At 56.6% G+C, this 12,913-nt stretch overlaps 2 protein-coding genes across 2 annotated transcripts; one reads left to right on the forward strand and one right to left on the reverse strand.

Moving 5' to 3' along the window:
• Window positions 1–573: 573 nt before the first annotated feature.
• On the reverse strand, window positions 574–7,665 carry Tepsin (TEPSIN adaptor related protein complex 4 accessory protein). The gene is made up of 13 exons (XM_005069825.4): window positions 7,495–7,665; window positions 6,358–6,430; window positions 5,958–6,049; window positions 5,759–5,852; window positions 5,106–5,173; window positions 4,829–4,904; window positions 4,634–4,705; window positions 3,665–3,856; window positions 3,191–3,365; window positions 2,589–2,702; window positions 2,415–2,493; window positions 2,032–2,166; window positions 574–1,700 (listed from the first exon to the last, which is right to left on the reverse strand). The coding sequence occupies exons 1-13, from the start codon at window positions 7,663–7,665 to the stop codon at window positions 1,212–1,214; spliced, it is 1,830 nt and encodes a 609-aa protein (XP_005069882.2). The 3' UTR covers window positions 574–1,211.
• A 134-nt stretch (window positions 7,666–7,799) lies between these two features.
• Ndufaf8 (NADH:ubiquinone oxidoreductase complex assembly factor 8) lies at window positions 7,800–8,963 on the forward strand. Its single transcript, XM_005070182.4, has 3 exons — window positions 7,800–7,942; window positions 8,040–8,150; window positions 8,719–8,963. The coding sequence occupies exons 1-3, from the start codon at window positions 7,859–7,861 to the stop codon at window positions 8,746–8,748; spliced, it is 225 nt and encodes a 74-aa protein (XP_005070239.1). The 5' UTR covers window positions 7,800–7,858; the 3' UTR covers window positions 8,749–8,963.
• Window positions 8,964–12,913: the final 3,950 nt, after the last annotated feature.

Below are 12,913 nucleotides of genomic sequence, written 5' to 3' on the forward strand. Positions count from 1 at the left end.
AGTGTGTCCCTGATGAATAAAAAACCAGTCAGAGCAGCACAGGCTGTGTAAACATTGGTTTTATTGGAAAAGTGCATGTCACAGCTCCACAGGCTCTTCTGGAATGGACAGGCAGGTTCACTAGGCTCCCATGGTCACAGAAAACAACTGTGACAAACTGGGCATCCAGGGAAGGGTCTTACAGGACCTGACACTGGAAATGGCCACAGGTACAATCCCCCAGTGGCCGACCCCAATAGGCTGTGGCTCCCAGCTGCTGTGACCTCCCTCCGGAAGGACCCGAGATCAGAACCTTAACTATGAACCAAGTCAATGTTTCCAACCCTTACACGTGCAGGTACCCAAGCTCAGCCCCGCAGTCCTGCTACTGCCGGTTGCTACCATAGGAATTCAAGTCCATATAACCATTGCCAGTACCTAGCAAAGGATGGGGACTGAGGTAGCCTGTGTGTGGTGTGTGTGTGTGTGTGTGTGTGTGAGAGAGAGAGAGAGAGAGAGAGAGAGAGAGAGAGAGACAGAGAGACAGAGACAGAGAGAAAGAGAGAGAGACAGAGACAGACAGAGACAGAGAGAAAGAGAGAGAGAGAAAGAGAGACAGAGACAGACAGAGAGACAGAAAGAGAGAGACAGAGACAGAGAGAGAGAGAAAGAGAGACAGAGAGAGAGAAAGACAGAGGGAGACAGTGTGTGTGTGTTTGGCCTCTGTGTTCAGTGCCCTAGAGTTGGAGCAGCATGGGGTGGAGGTGGAGGAGCCGTGGCCAACAGCCCTGGGAAGCATTGCCCTGTAGATCTACTTCATGAAGCAGGAAGCCTCTGCAGTGGCCCCCAGCCATGGGCAGACAGACCTCCAAAATGGTTCATGTGGCTCTTGCCAGGAGGAAGAGGGAACCAATCTTGGGGGCATGGGCAGAGTCGACTTCCCAAGAAGCGATGGGTGTGCAGACATCTTCTGGGACACCGCTGACCCTCTTGTCCATACTCCCTCCTTGGCTGTTCACCACTAAGAGACCTAACATTTTCTGTGACTCGTCTGACCACTGGAGGCCCACATGGGGCTCCGCTGGCTCAGAGACTGCCTTACCACAGCTTCCTAGGTGAAAGAGAGCCCAGAGGGGGCCAGAAGACACACGAGGACCTCTCCTTGGAGGCCATGAGGTCCTGAGGGCCTCAATATGAGGACCAGGGGACTCTGAACAGCTGGGCCCAGAGAGTCACATGTTTAAAAACGCAAAAGCTGATGGCCCTGCAACTGAAGTCTCTGCAGTCGCCTTCTGAGAGCCTGGCTGGAGACCCTGCGAGCTCGGGCAGGGCAGGTGGGGGCCAGCCACCAGCTCCATCCCCTCAAACAAAGAGTTGGGGCTCCACAGGCACGGACTGGAGCTGTCCTCAGGGATGTCTGTGTTCTCCGGGCTCTGCTCAAGGTCTGTCCCCTGTTCACTGGAACATACTGGGTGGGTTGTGACCTCACTGGCGTCCTCCAGAGCAGGGGGAACGGTGTCTGGCGATGGAGCAGGCACAGGATTCCTGGGCGCTGCTGTGGTGGGGCTAAGAGGCTGGAGGAAGACCTGGTTCCCAGGGGGTGGCACAGGGCTGGTCAGCAGATCGGCTGGGCCCACAAGGTCAGCTGCAGGGCTGGGCGGGGCACAGGGCCTTAGGGCAGGGAGCTGCTGTCCACAGGAGGCTTCAAAGTGTCTTAGGATCTAGAGGAAAACAGGAAGTAGGTAGGAAGGGCACGAGGGAGAGGCCCGGAGATGTGACGGGGGAGAACCGCAGCCAAGGGAAACTCTCTGGAGAAGGTAGAGTGTGCGTAGGACACAAGGTTGAGAGCCAGACACAGAGGCAGGATGGGTAGCCGGGAGCCCAGGCAGGGAAGAGGCCAAGGCACCCACAGTGCCAGAGCCCCAGGGAGGTGGGCACCGCCCACTAAGCAGGCTGTAGGGATCATGGCCAGCTAGGGGAGCACGGCTAGCCAGGAGGAAACTGCCAGGGTAGCTGAGGCAGACCCTGCTGTTCCCAGGGCCCAATGCCCACCTTGGTAGCTTTGTTGGTCACAGGTCCAGGGTTGCCTGCACCAAGTTCCTGCAGCTGTTGCCGGCAGAGGAGGAGGACGTGTTCCTGAGGCAGGAGGTCGGCAGCCCCAAAGGAGGCAATGGCACACAGTGCCCTCTGTGGGCGGGAAGCAGGGGAGGCCAGAAGTCGGTTCCCCATGGCTCCTTCCTCACTAGGGGGGTGAAGGTCATACAGAGGCCTGTGTATGGCCCCACCCTACTCTGTCTTGGCCTTGGATTAGGAGCGGGTACCTAACTGCCCAGTCCGCACCATCCTCTGGGCTCCCTGGGTGGACCCTGAGCAGCGGAGGTCCGGCTGCCTTTGCTTTACCCTCGCGGCACCTGCTCCCTCCCGCTCATCCTCACCATCTGCTCGCACTCACTGGTCCCGACCAGCTGCTGGAGGAGCAGCTCCAGCACAGCCTCACAGTTGAGCAGCCCACACCTGCACAGGGAGGGGACACAGGTGAGGGATTGGGGGCAGCCACAGCCGGTTCCCGCCTCCGGGGGGGGGGGGGCAGGCGCGGGTGGGTGACTCACTCTTTGATGAAGTGCTGGGTCTCCTCCCGGCTCAGGAAGACGCGTGACCCCTGTGTTACGGTTCTCACTAGGCTCAGCTCTTGCTGGCAGTCATTTGGGGCCATGGCCTCAGCCCTGGAAAAAGCAAAAATGATACGGCCAAGTCAGGATGTCAAGGTCTCGGGTAGATGGGTGGGACAACACCCTGTAAGCTCCCACACTGGAGAAGGGTAAGGCCTGGAGGTCAGAGGGTGTTGACAGTCCCCGTGGGAGAGGTGGTGTGGTGGTTTGAAAGAAAAAGGTCCCCAAAGGAAGAGGAATTATTCGGTGTGGTCTTGCTGAAGGAAACGTGTCAGTGTGGTTTGGAGTTCTCACATATACTCAAGTTTCCACCCAGTGTTTCAGACCCCTTCCTGCTGCCTGCAAGATGTAGGACTCTCAGATACCTCTCCAGCGCCACGTCTGCCCGCACGCTGTCATGTCCCGCCATGATAAGGGACTGGAACTCTGAACTGTGAGTCACCCCAGCTAAATGTTTTCATTTATGAGATCTGCCGTGGTCACGGTGTCTCTTCCCAGCAATAGGAACCCTGACCGGAACAGGTGGCCACCCATCCACACACCTTTCTGTCGGGTCGCCTGGCTCACGGCTGGCTCCAGAGTGGCTGTCGCTGCCAGACCGACTGCCCGAGTCCGAGGCCCTGCTCAGGTTGCTGGTGCAGGAGGAATTCTGGGAACTAGGACCACTGTCCAGCTCGTCCCAGCCTCCTCCAGCCTGCCCCGGCTGGTGTCTCACAGCTGGAAGACAGAATAGCAGGCAGGGACATAGGGCTTTCCATGGGCCTCACGACAGCCCCTTAGGGACTCAGGGCTAGGAGACAAGAGGCTGAGTTCTGAGCTTACAGGGCAGCTCCACAAACCCCAGACACACAACACGGGCACATGCTTCCTGCCGGGTCTAGAAGCCTGGAGCTCCTGCCAGTCAGGGCGGCGTCAACATTTGTCTCCAAATCCATAAAGTGTCCCCTTCCCTGCCCCAACACTTGATATGAAGGAATGGCCCAGATCCGCAAGAGTGGCAGCCCTGGCCTCCATACCTCGGGCCCCGAGGACTAGATTCCCAGGGTTGGGGAGTGTGTGGCTCGATGGAGGCGTCACCGCAGGCTGGTAGGTGTCACCACGTGGCAAGAGTCCCTGGGCACTGGCATTCTCAGGCCCAGGACGCACAGCATTAGCCACTACCTCTGCAGCCTTCTGGATCGTAGAGAGGAAGGATTCGCCTGCAGAACCTGGACACAGGAGAGGTGGCATCAGTAGAAGAGGTGGTGCCAGCATCCTAGCCCACGTCCCCTACCTCCAGCCACACTCTCCAGGATGGGACCAAGGCTGCTGCCCGCTCAGATCCAGGGAGGTAAAGACACTGTTGCAGGTAGCAGAGCTGCTACTGTAAATCCCGGGCATTGTGGTCTGGACACTTAGCTTACAGCAGCTGAGGACAAGGGGTGTTTTAGGGGGTTGTGACAAGTGACAATGTCCTTGGTCGTCCACTCAGGTGTCAGGGCCCCACCCTTGCCTTTGAAGAAGGAGCTTCCAAGTCAAGGCATCAGGCAGAGGCCCCTGAGCTGACAAAGGCCTGTTTGCAGCAGGAGCAGCACACAGCCGAGTATCCAGCCCCGAGGACAGCTGAGGGTGCTCGCCCCGTTATGCGCCGCTGTGCAGGCAGGCGTTCAACAAGCAAACTTAAACTTCTGATGGCACAGGTACCCACATCACTACACTGTCACAACCTGTAAAGGTGACCCTCTGTGTTCCTGTCACAGCCTGCGTCCTGGACACTCAAGCAGCTGGACTTGAGTCTGCCTCCTCCTCCCTGTCCATCAAGCAGAGCTGGCCACTCCTGTCACACCTTCCTTCCAGCTGGGCAGAGGAGACAACACAGGGGAGCACACCGGGGAGGAAGGCGTCCGTCCACGTGAGGTACAGTTGGGGGATGGCTAGTGAGACGCCAGTGGGGCCTGACCCCGATCCCTTCATATCCCGACCCAGGAGCCCTGTCTGTACCTTACCTGTCCGGCCCCACTGCTTGGTGTAGCCAAAGCCCTGGAGAGCACCATGAGGTCTGGCCTGGGCGCCCATGCCTGAAAGGGGGGCACTGGCATCAGTGTGGTCCTCCCTCCAGACCAGCTCACAGGTACAGAGACATCAGGGACACCAAGAGGGACAGCCTCGGTGCCTGGGGGTGGTCACTGAAGTGGCATTACCTGCTGGAGGCAGGGCCTGGGGTGGCTGGGAGGGAGGCGGTGGCACAGCGTCTGAGAACAAGGTGCTACCCAGGTCCTGAATGAAGAAGTGGGTGCTCAGGGTCCCTCCAGAGCCAGCTGCTCTGCCCATCCCCACCGGCTCTGCTCTGTTTTAGACGCCCCTCCCCAGGGCTGTGGCCCAGCAAGGAGGACAGAGCTGGGTCCTGTGTGACAGGAGAACACTTCTCGGACATTCTGCCACTCTCTGCTCTACGCTCTGACCCTGACCCAGACTCACCTGGGCAGCAGCTCGAACCTTCTGGTACAAGCTGTTCCCATGAAGAGGGTCGGGGGGGCCTGCGAAGGCTGCAGGGCAAAAGTCAGATGGGTCGGACTGAGCCCGGTCACTGCCTATGAGCCCTCTGGAAGAGTACGGCCCCCACCCCCTCCTGGGGACCCTATAACATCCCCTCTTGACCACTCACGGTAGCAAGCCCACCATCTACCTCCACGGTAGCCACTGTGTCTGCCAGAGACCACCCCACCTCCCCCCACCCACACTGGAGTTATGTCTAACTGCTTCCTTGGGACTATTCTCTTTCACCTACCTGCAACAGGAACCTTCTAGAGGTTTAGACCTCAGGTCTCTATCAGGGTCTTTCAGGTATGATCCTAGGCTGGTCCCCTCTGCTAAAAAGCTTCCATCATGGAAAATCAGGTTCTCTTATATATTAAGCCACCCCCAAGCTTTTCCTGGCTCGGGGCCTCGCACGTACAGGGAAATACCACAGCACCCCCGCACATGCCCATTCTGCCTCGTCCTTCCAGGACCACTCCCCCAGAGAATCCTTAGTGGGCACCTCCAGCACGGACGCATTTCCGTTCCTAAGCCCCATCCCGTCAGGACCCCAAGCCCACTTGCCCTGGACACGCCTGCGTCTTCCTATATACCTGTGGCTTCCTGGATGAGAGCAGAGTTTCGTCTGAGGGTAAGCAGGAAGGAGGGAGAGCCATGACCACACAGGTAAAGCAAGATCTTCAGCACCTGGAGAGTGGACAGGTTCGTGGGGGCTGGTGGCTGTGGTACAGGACACTTGGCACCGCTGAGTGCCTGGTCTGCTGCCTGCCCCTCAGCCACTCAGGGACACACCTTGAGCTTCACGTGTCCGGAGCTGCTGTCCAGACGGTTCAGCAGGTACTCCAGCAGGCACTGGCTGCTGCCCAGCGACTCATGGGAAATTTCTGAAGAGTCATTTGGGTTAGGGAAGGAGCAGGGCAGACACAGGGACCCACTGGCTAGACAAACTTGCCCTCCTGCGACCATGACCCTTCCTCAGGCCACACTCCCTGAGGATCAGTACCACGGGCTTTGGTTTCACCAACCCTGGGACTCTTAGGGTGTCCTGGGCTCTATGACACTGGATTTACAGCTTCAGTGCACAAACACATCTGGATACTGGGAAAAAGACGTTGTTTGTGCCCCTGGGGTGGCAGAAGACTTCCCACTGTTTACCCTTCCCCCCACCAATGGGGACGGTGCAGAAGGATACTGGCAATCTCTTCAAACAGGTAGCCTGGACATGGGATGTCATCGTCTGAGGTCCCCTTCAAGAGGATGGGAAGCTGAAGAGGAATGAGGGTCACGGTGAGCTTCCATCTTACAAAGGGTAGGTTCCCCCACCACCAAACGAAACAGAAGCAACCCTCGAGCTCACTGGTGCTAAAAACAAAAACAAACAAACAAAACCCGCCCAGGAGAATGCCTAGGAGGGACCAGAGCCACCTAGCAGCCACAAAGCACAGATTTAAACAGGCTCTGCTCTGGCAGGAGCCAGTGGTGCCCCAGGAAAGAGGAAAATCAATGAGGACTACTCTCTAAGAAGGTCAAGATGAGGTTCAGCCCCAGCCTCTTACATTAGTAAGTGTAAAGATATTTTAAACACACCCATTTATCAAGCAACCTCAGGGCTTTCCATGTATTGGATGGGCGCGGTGCCAGACCCCCAACGAGTCGGAACTGCTCGGCTTGGAGGGTTTCATGGCTCAAGAATGGCTAACTTGAATTTTGCCTATGTTACCGGCTTGCCTGTTACTGCAAGGGTATAGTGTTTATTTGGTTGAAATCTAGAAACACCTATTTCTCATCACTCGGTATCCAGGCAAAAGGGCGGGTGGGGCTTAGGAATATTTAAGACAAGTCTGCAGACACTGCTAGGGCTCCACACAGCCTCACCGTGCTGTCCACAGTGCCTTGACGGGGGTCTGGAGAAAGGGATCTGCAGAGTTTAGTACGTAAGAACTTGCCCCAGCCTTAGAGATCTGACCTGTAGCATGACTCTTAAAAACCTAAGATGGGTCCCTAGGGCCACTCGGTACCCTCAAGCCGCAATCAGAAACCGTAGGGCGCTCAACAGCTGGCAACAGGCTCCGCCCTCTCCACCCGGTAGCCATGGCCTTCCAGATGCCTCCTGTCCCCTTGAGATGTTCGAGTTTCCAGGATCTTTCCCCGAAACGAAGCCTGGGGAGTCGGGCCCCGCTGGAGATCGCCCGCCGCCCTTGGGCTCACCCTCCTACTAGTAGAGCAAGCTCGCCCGCTCGCTCCCAGCAGCCGCCGGCAGCCTGTCCCCGCTAATAGAGCCAGATCCCCGGGGCGCCGGGTGTCAGCCGACCCTGCGAGCTTCACTCACCCTGTGTAGGAAGCTCAAGCGGTCCCGTAGCGGCGGCGCGGCCGCCATGGTCCGAGGAGCCCCTCCGCCTGCCCCGCTTCCGCCAGGCTTCGCCCCTCCAATCATCGCGCGGCTCTGGCTTCCCCCAGCCAATCGTCCGCAGGAAGGGGGCAGGCTGCATCCGAAAAACATGGGACGCCCCCAGCCAATCCAAAGTCCCAGCTAGAGACGGACAAGAACGAGGACCAGTTTCAGAGGAGCAGGCAGGCGACGCTGACCAACCAGGAGACAGTACGGGCGGAAGGGCCGGATGTTCGCGTCTATCGGCGCCGGAAGAGGCCGGACCTAATATGGCAGCGCCCTCGGGGGTCTGGGAGAAGCGCTAATGTCCACCAACGGAGCCGTATGGGGGCGCGTGCGGAGCCGTCTCCGAGCCTTCCCGGACCATCTGGCGGCCTGCGGGGCTGAGGTAGGGAGCGGGCGGAGCCGGACCTGCAGGGTAGCCGGGAGCGGGGAGGGCGGCGGCGGCTGGTTAGGCCGCACTGACCGGCGGGGTCTTCCCTTAGGCTTCGGCGTACGGCAAGTGCGTGCAGGCCTCCACCGCCCCCGGAGGCCGCCTGAGCAAGGACCTTTGCGTGCGCGAGTTCGAGGCCCTGAGGAGCTGCTTCGCCGCCGCGGTAAGGAGGGAGCGCCGCCCCGCTTGGCTTTTTCCTTCCCGGTGCTTTAGGGAGAGGCACGGGCCAGGGAAAGGGTAGCGGGCGCCTGACCCGACCGACCCCGGCCCCCGCGTGCCTTCTCGCGGAGCTTCCTGTGTGATGGCGTGGGAGGGTCCAGCCGGGCCCCCTTGGACCAAACTCCCCGAGTTTACTACAGCCCAGCCTTACCTAGCAGCCAGTGACTGGTTCAGTCATCAGGGGTACTTTTCTTGTCCCTTCTGCTACCCTTTCCGTGGTTGACCAGAGATGTGTGGCTGGCAAGCTGCTGGGTCCCTCTCCTTCTGCTCCTCCTCCTGAGCCGGGTGGAGGAATTCCACTGCGATTCCTCATCCACCCCTGCCCAGCCCCTAGCGGACCCTCGGCTCTGTCACAGGGTCCAGGCTGCATCTGTTAGGTGAGCTCGGTCAGGAGCCTCCACACACACCGCAGCCCGCGGTTCTTTAGGGTGTTGGAAGAATGTGGCATTTGATGTGTCGGTGTCTTGCTTTTAAGCCATATCTAACTTGGAAATACGTGCTTTCTCTTCCAGGCCAAGAAGGCCCTGATGGGCAGCACCTAGGACAGCTGTGGGCACAGCTGCGGTACGGCACACGCCGAGCGCTCCGGGCACTGAAAGGAGGTGTGGGTGGTGGAGTGTTTGTTTCTTCAGCTTGAACCCTGGGCAGGGCAGGGTGTGTTTACCAGCAGTGTGTGTGTGTGTGTGTGTGTGTGTGTGTGTGTATCTGGAGTCGATTAAGATGTAACAGAAACAGCAATGAAGGTTATTTAATCCTGCTCGGTGTCAGGTGTTTATACATAGAGCATGGTGTAAGGAACTGGTCTCTCCCAAGGACAGTGTGTCCAGAGCACACCTGCACGCACGTGCGCGCACGCACACACACACACACACACACACACACACACACACACACACACACACACACACAAAGCAGGTAGCAGGTCTGGACCACAGAACTCCACAAAGGGTCCCCATTTAAAACTGTTCTCACCAAGAGCTAGAGAGATGCTTCCACAGGCGAGACCATTCGCTGCTTTTCCAGAGGACCCAGGCTCAGCTGCCAGCATCCGCATGCGGCTCTCAACCATCTCTAACTCCAGTTCCAGGGTGTCCAACACCTCCTCTGGCCTCCAGGAACCAGGCACACGCTGGTCAACAGACATGAATACGGGAAAAATTAAATAATTTCTTTCCGAGACAGGGTTTCTTTATGTGGCGGTAATGGCTGTCCTAGAGCTCACTGTGTAGACCAGGCTGGCCTCGAACTCACAGAGATCCGCCTGCCTCTGCCTCCCGAGTGCTGGGATGAAAGGTGTGCACCACCACCACCCAGCTAAAATTAAAGCTTAAAAACAAAAACGCTACTGTTCTCATCAAAGAGTGTTTAGTCTAAGTCTAGCACACCAGATGCTTGTGAGAAAACACACCAATAATAAATAACACAGCAACGGCACCAGGGCAGGGAGCCCTGTATAAGAAGTGCGGATAGACGGCTGTCCAGGAACTGGGCAGAGGCTTTTCTGGACAAAAGCCAACAAGGAAATTCTGCTCGGGGCTTCCAATGAGGGGACAGCCATCACCACAGTCTGTCTTGGATTTCCTTTCCCTCCTTCACTTGCTGAGTTTAAAAAGACAGCAAGGGATTCCATGTGTGTGAGTGCCACCTGCTGGAAACCATGGGAACTGCGCAGTCCCACGTGTGGAGGTCATGCTGTCCTTGAAACAGTTTGCACCTGTCTCAGATTCTTGGTACTGGGAACGGGGCCAGAGGCCGTCATGCCCTACACTTTATGCCAAAATCTGCCACCCTGTGGCATCTTAACTGCTACTCTGGACTTAGCTGGCTTATTACCAGGGTGAGAAAACCCATGTTTTCTTGTTTGTTTAAAATTTGGGTGTTTTAGATGGATGTATGTGCAATGTGGACTTGCCTGGTGGCCAGGGAGGCCCAAAAAAGGTGTTGGATCCCCGGGAACTGGAGTTAGAGATGGTTGTGAGCTGTATGCAGATGCTGGACATCGAACCTGGGTCCTCTGCAAGAGCAACAAGTGCTTTTAACTGCTGAGCCGTCGCTCCAGCCTCCAGGAAACCTGTGCGATAGATATCTAGGCCACCTCAAGACATGACTTCTGGCTGTTGCAGAGAGCCAGGTCAGCTAGAGTCTGTCCCAATGGACAGTGATGCCGGGTCTCCAGGACCTGATGGCGTGGCTCTGGACAGTCCACCCAGCCTGCCACAGCATCTGAAGCCCTCTTGGCACTCGGACTATAGCTTCTTCCTCCTGATGACTGCCAACTTTAGGCCTCACTGAGTTCGGGCCCCTCGAGCTTGCCTGGCAAATGTCTCTCGCTGCCTCTGCATCCTCCCCTGAGCTGGCAGACATCCAGCGCTTCCCATGGCCCAGGCCTGCAGACTCAGCAGTCAGGCCTGCAGGGCCCACTCCTTCCACGCTGTCATGGTTTGAATATTAGATTCCTACACACGAACCCTGTTCCCATGGACTATGTCAGTGAAGTCTTGGTCCCCGCTAGTGGTTCTACTTTGGGAGGTTCTAGAAACTTCAGGAAGTAGGCCATCATGCTTTAGTAGGTTGTGCCTGATCCCCAGTTCCTGTCCGACAGGATATGGGAAACCTCTACCATATGCTCATGTGCTCTGATGTCCTGACTGGTCACACGGGCCAAGCATCACAGAAGTGAGACTGAGCAAATAAATCAAGTTGTTTCAGGTACTCAGGCCACAGCTGTGCAGGCACCTTGGGCCTTTGCACCTGTACTATCCTCAGGCCTCCAGACTGTCTCGGGAATGCATTCACTGGCTACAGCAGGAAGTTTCTGCAGCTGTGTCAGCCGCACAGCACTGCCTGCTTAATCGTGTTGTCAGTCTGCTTGGGCTGTAATGGTCGAAAACTGAACCGAGGAATTACAAAGAATGGAAATGCATTCCTCACAGCCTCCAGGCCCAAAGGTCTGGGACCTTCCTGCTGAGTCTTCAAGGGGCAAGAGCACAGCACAAAGGCTGCCCCAGCGAGGGCACTGCCTTTGTATCCTAAGTACTGGGCCAGGCGTTGGTGGTGCTCGCCCTTAATCCCAGCACTCAGGAGGCAGAACCAGGCAGATCTCTGTGAGTTCGAGACCAGCCTGGTCTACAAGAGCTAGTTCCAGGACAGCCTCCAAAGCCACAGAGAAACCCTGTCTCGAAAAAAAAAAAAAAAGCAAAAACAAAACCTTCTTCCTGGTACTCTTACTTGGAACCCATGAAGTTTAGAGGGGCCACATGGAACCACAGCAAATTATCTTGGTCTCCGATGAGATCTATTGTTCCTCTTTGTTGTTTTCTGTGTAGCCCTGGCTCTCACTATGCAGACCAGGGTGACCTTGAACTCAAGAGATCCGCTTGCCTCTGCCTTCCGGAGTGCTGGGATTGAAGGTGTGCACCGCCACTTCTCAGCTGTCTGCTGTTCCCTTGAGGACTTAAGCTTCTGTTTCTGCCCTGCTGTTATCCTGGAGACAAGCATGCATCCTGGCCTGGTAGCACTGCTACGGAGCATGCCTGGTCTGCAGCAGAACCATCCTGGGTGGGCACCACATCCCAGTATCCTGCACCAGGTGACCAGACGCCTGCTATAGGCCAGCAGCTGAATTGGCAGGTGGCTCCCTGATGTCCCAGCACGTGTACAGGAACAGGTCCCCTGCTGAAGGCTGCTTAGAGGCAGCTAGGAGAAAGAACTAGGGCAGAGGCAGCCCCGCCTGCTCCACAACAGACTCTCAGCAGACCACAAACGCCGAATCACGGGGATTTTCAAAAATGACAAGCTGTGTGAGAACTCCAGTCCCAGCAAGGTGACAAGAGTTCCAATCCAAGAGGATGGCCCGATGGCATGTAACCACCAAATAGCTTATTTGGAGCTGGTTTTAGTCAGACAGACAGGAAACGGAGACCTGCCTGTCGCTGGCACACCCCTGCCCAGCACATTCACAAGGGCCCGTGGAAGTTTCCGCTGCTGTCATTTTCTAGTTTTCCAAGCTGTCCAAAGACATCTTTAAAAACTGTAATGAGGGCCTGAGAGATGGCTCAGTGTCTAAGGGTCCTTATTGTCACAGAGGATCCAGGTTTGATTCCCAGAAACCATAGGGCAGCTCAAAGCCATTTGTAACTCCTGTACCTGGTATCTGATGCCCTCTTCGGACCTCCAAGGGCACTGCATGCCTCTGATACAGAGATGGGTGAACAAAACACCTGTACACATGAATAAATCTAAATTTTAAAAAACGTTAATAAGATATATTTCAAGAAGTGCAGAGACAGCACACAGCGGGGTGTGGCCTGGTTCACATATGATCCATTGGCACTCCTGGACCTTCCAAGCTCTTCATGGCAGGGCTTGGGGACAAACCAGGTTCTTGTCCCTCCATCTCAAAAGTGCCTAACCCGGCAAGGGAATGACAAAGCAAGACACCATCTCTTCAAGGACAACCCAATTGTGTGTTCCTGCTGACTTGGGAAACACAGCCCTGCCCTCTGAGCTTAAGGCCATGCAGCACATGACCCCAAGGCTTGCCCTGGTGACCAGCCTGTCCTTGCTCAACCTCCTCCCTGTGGGGCCCCCAACTGTACTCATCCACCTGAGTCCAGTGATGATGGCTGGGGAAGGTACCCCATGATCTGTTTGGTACCATCCAGGTTCCTGAATAGGTTTTCCTTAGGCAAACCAACTTGACTCATC

The sequence above is a fragment of the Mesocricetus auratus genome, unplaced genomic scaffold (assembly GCF_017639785.1).
Source record: "Mesocricetus auratus isolate SY011 unplaced genomic scaffold, BCM_Maur_2.0 Super-Scaffold_100007, whole genome shotgun sequence".
In the NCBI taxonomy this organism is placed as follows: domain Eukaryota; kingdom Metazoa; phylum Chordata; class Mammalia; order Rodentia; family Cricetidae; genus Mesocricetus; species Mesocricetus auratus.

Excerpts from the sequence above, each read along its gene's own strand:
- Tepsin (XM_005069825.4), bottom strand. The coding sequence starts at position 7,665 with ATGTTTTTCGGATGCAGCCTGCCCCCTTCCTGCGGACGATTGGCTGGG. Across the intron at positions 6,050-6,357 it reads CCTGTTTGAAGAGATTGCCA|AAATTTCCCATGAGTCGCTG; the intron begins GTATCCTTCTGC and ends ATGACTCTTCAG. Across the intron at positions 2,703-3,190 it reads CCAGGCGACCCGACAGAAAG|GGCTGAGGCCATGGCCCCAA; the intron begins GTGTGTGGATGG and ends TGCTTTTTCCAG.
- Ndufaf8 (XM_005070182.4), top strand. The coding sequence starts at position 7,859 with ATGTCCACCAACGGAGCCGTATGGGGGCGCGTGCGGAGCCGTCTCCGA. Across the intron at positions 7,943-8,039 it reads TGGCGGCCTGCGGGGCTGAG|GCTTCGGCGTACGGCAAGTG; the intron begins GTAGGGAGCGGG and ends GTCTTCCCTTAG. Across the intron at positions 8,151-8,718 it reads GGAGCTGCTTCGCCGCCGCG|GCCAAGAAGGCCCTGATGGG; the intron begins GTAAGGAGGGAG and ends TTTCTCTTCCAG.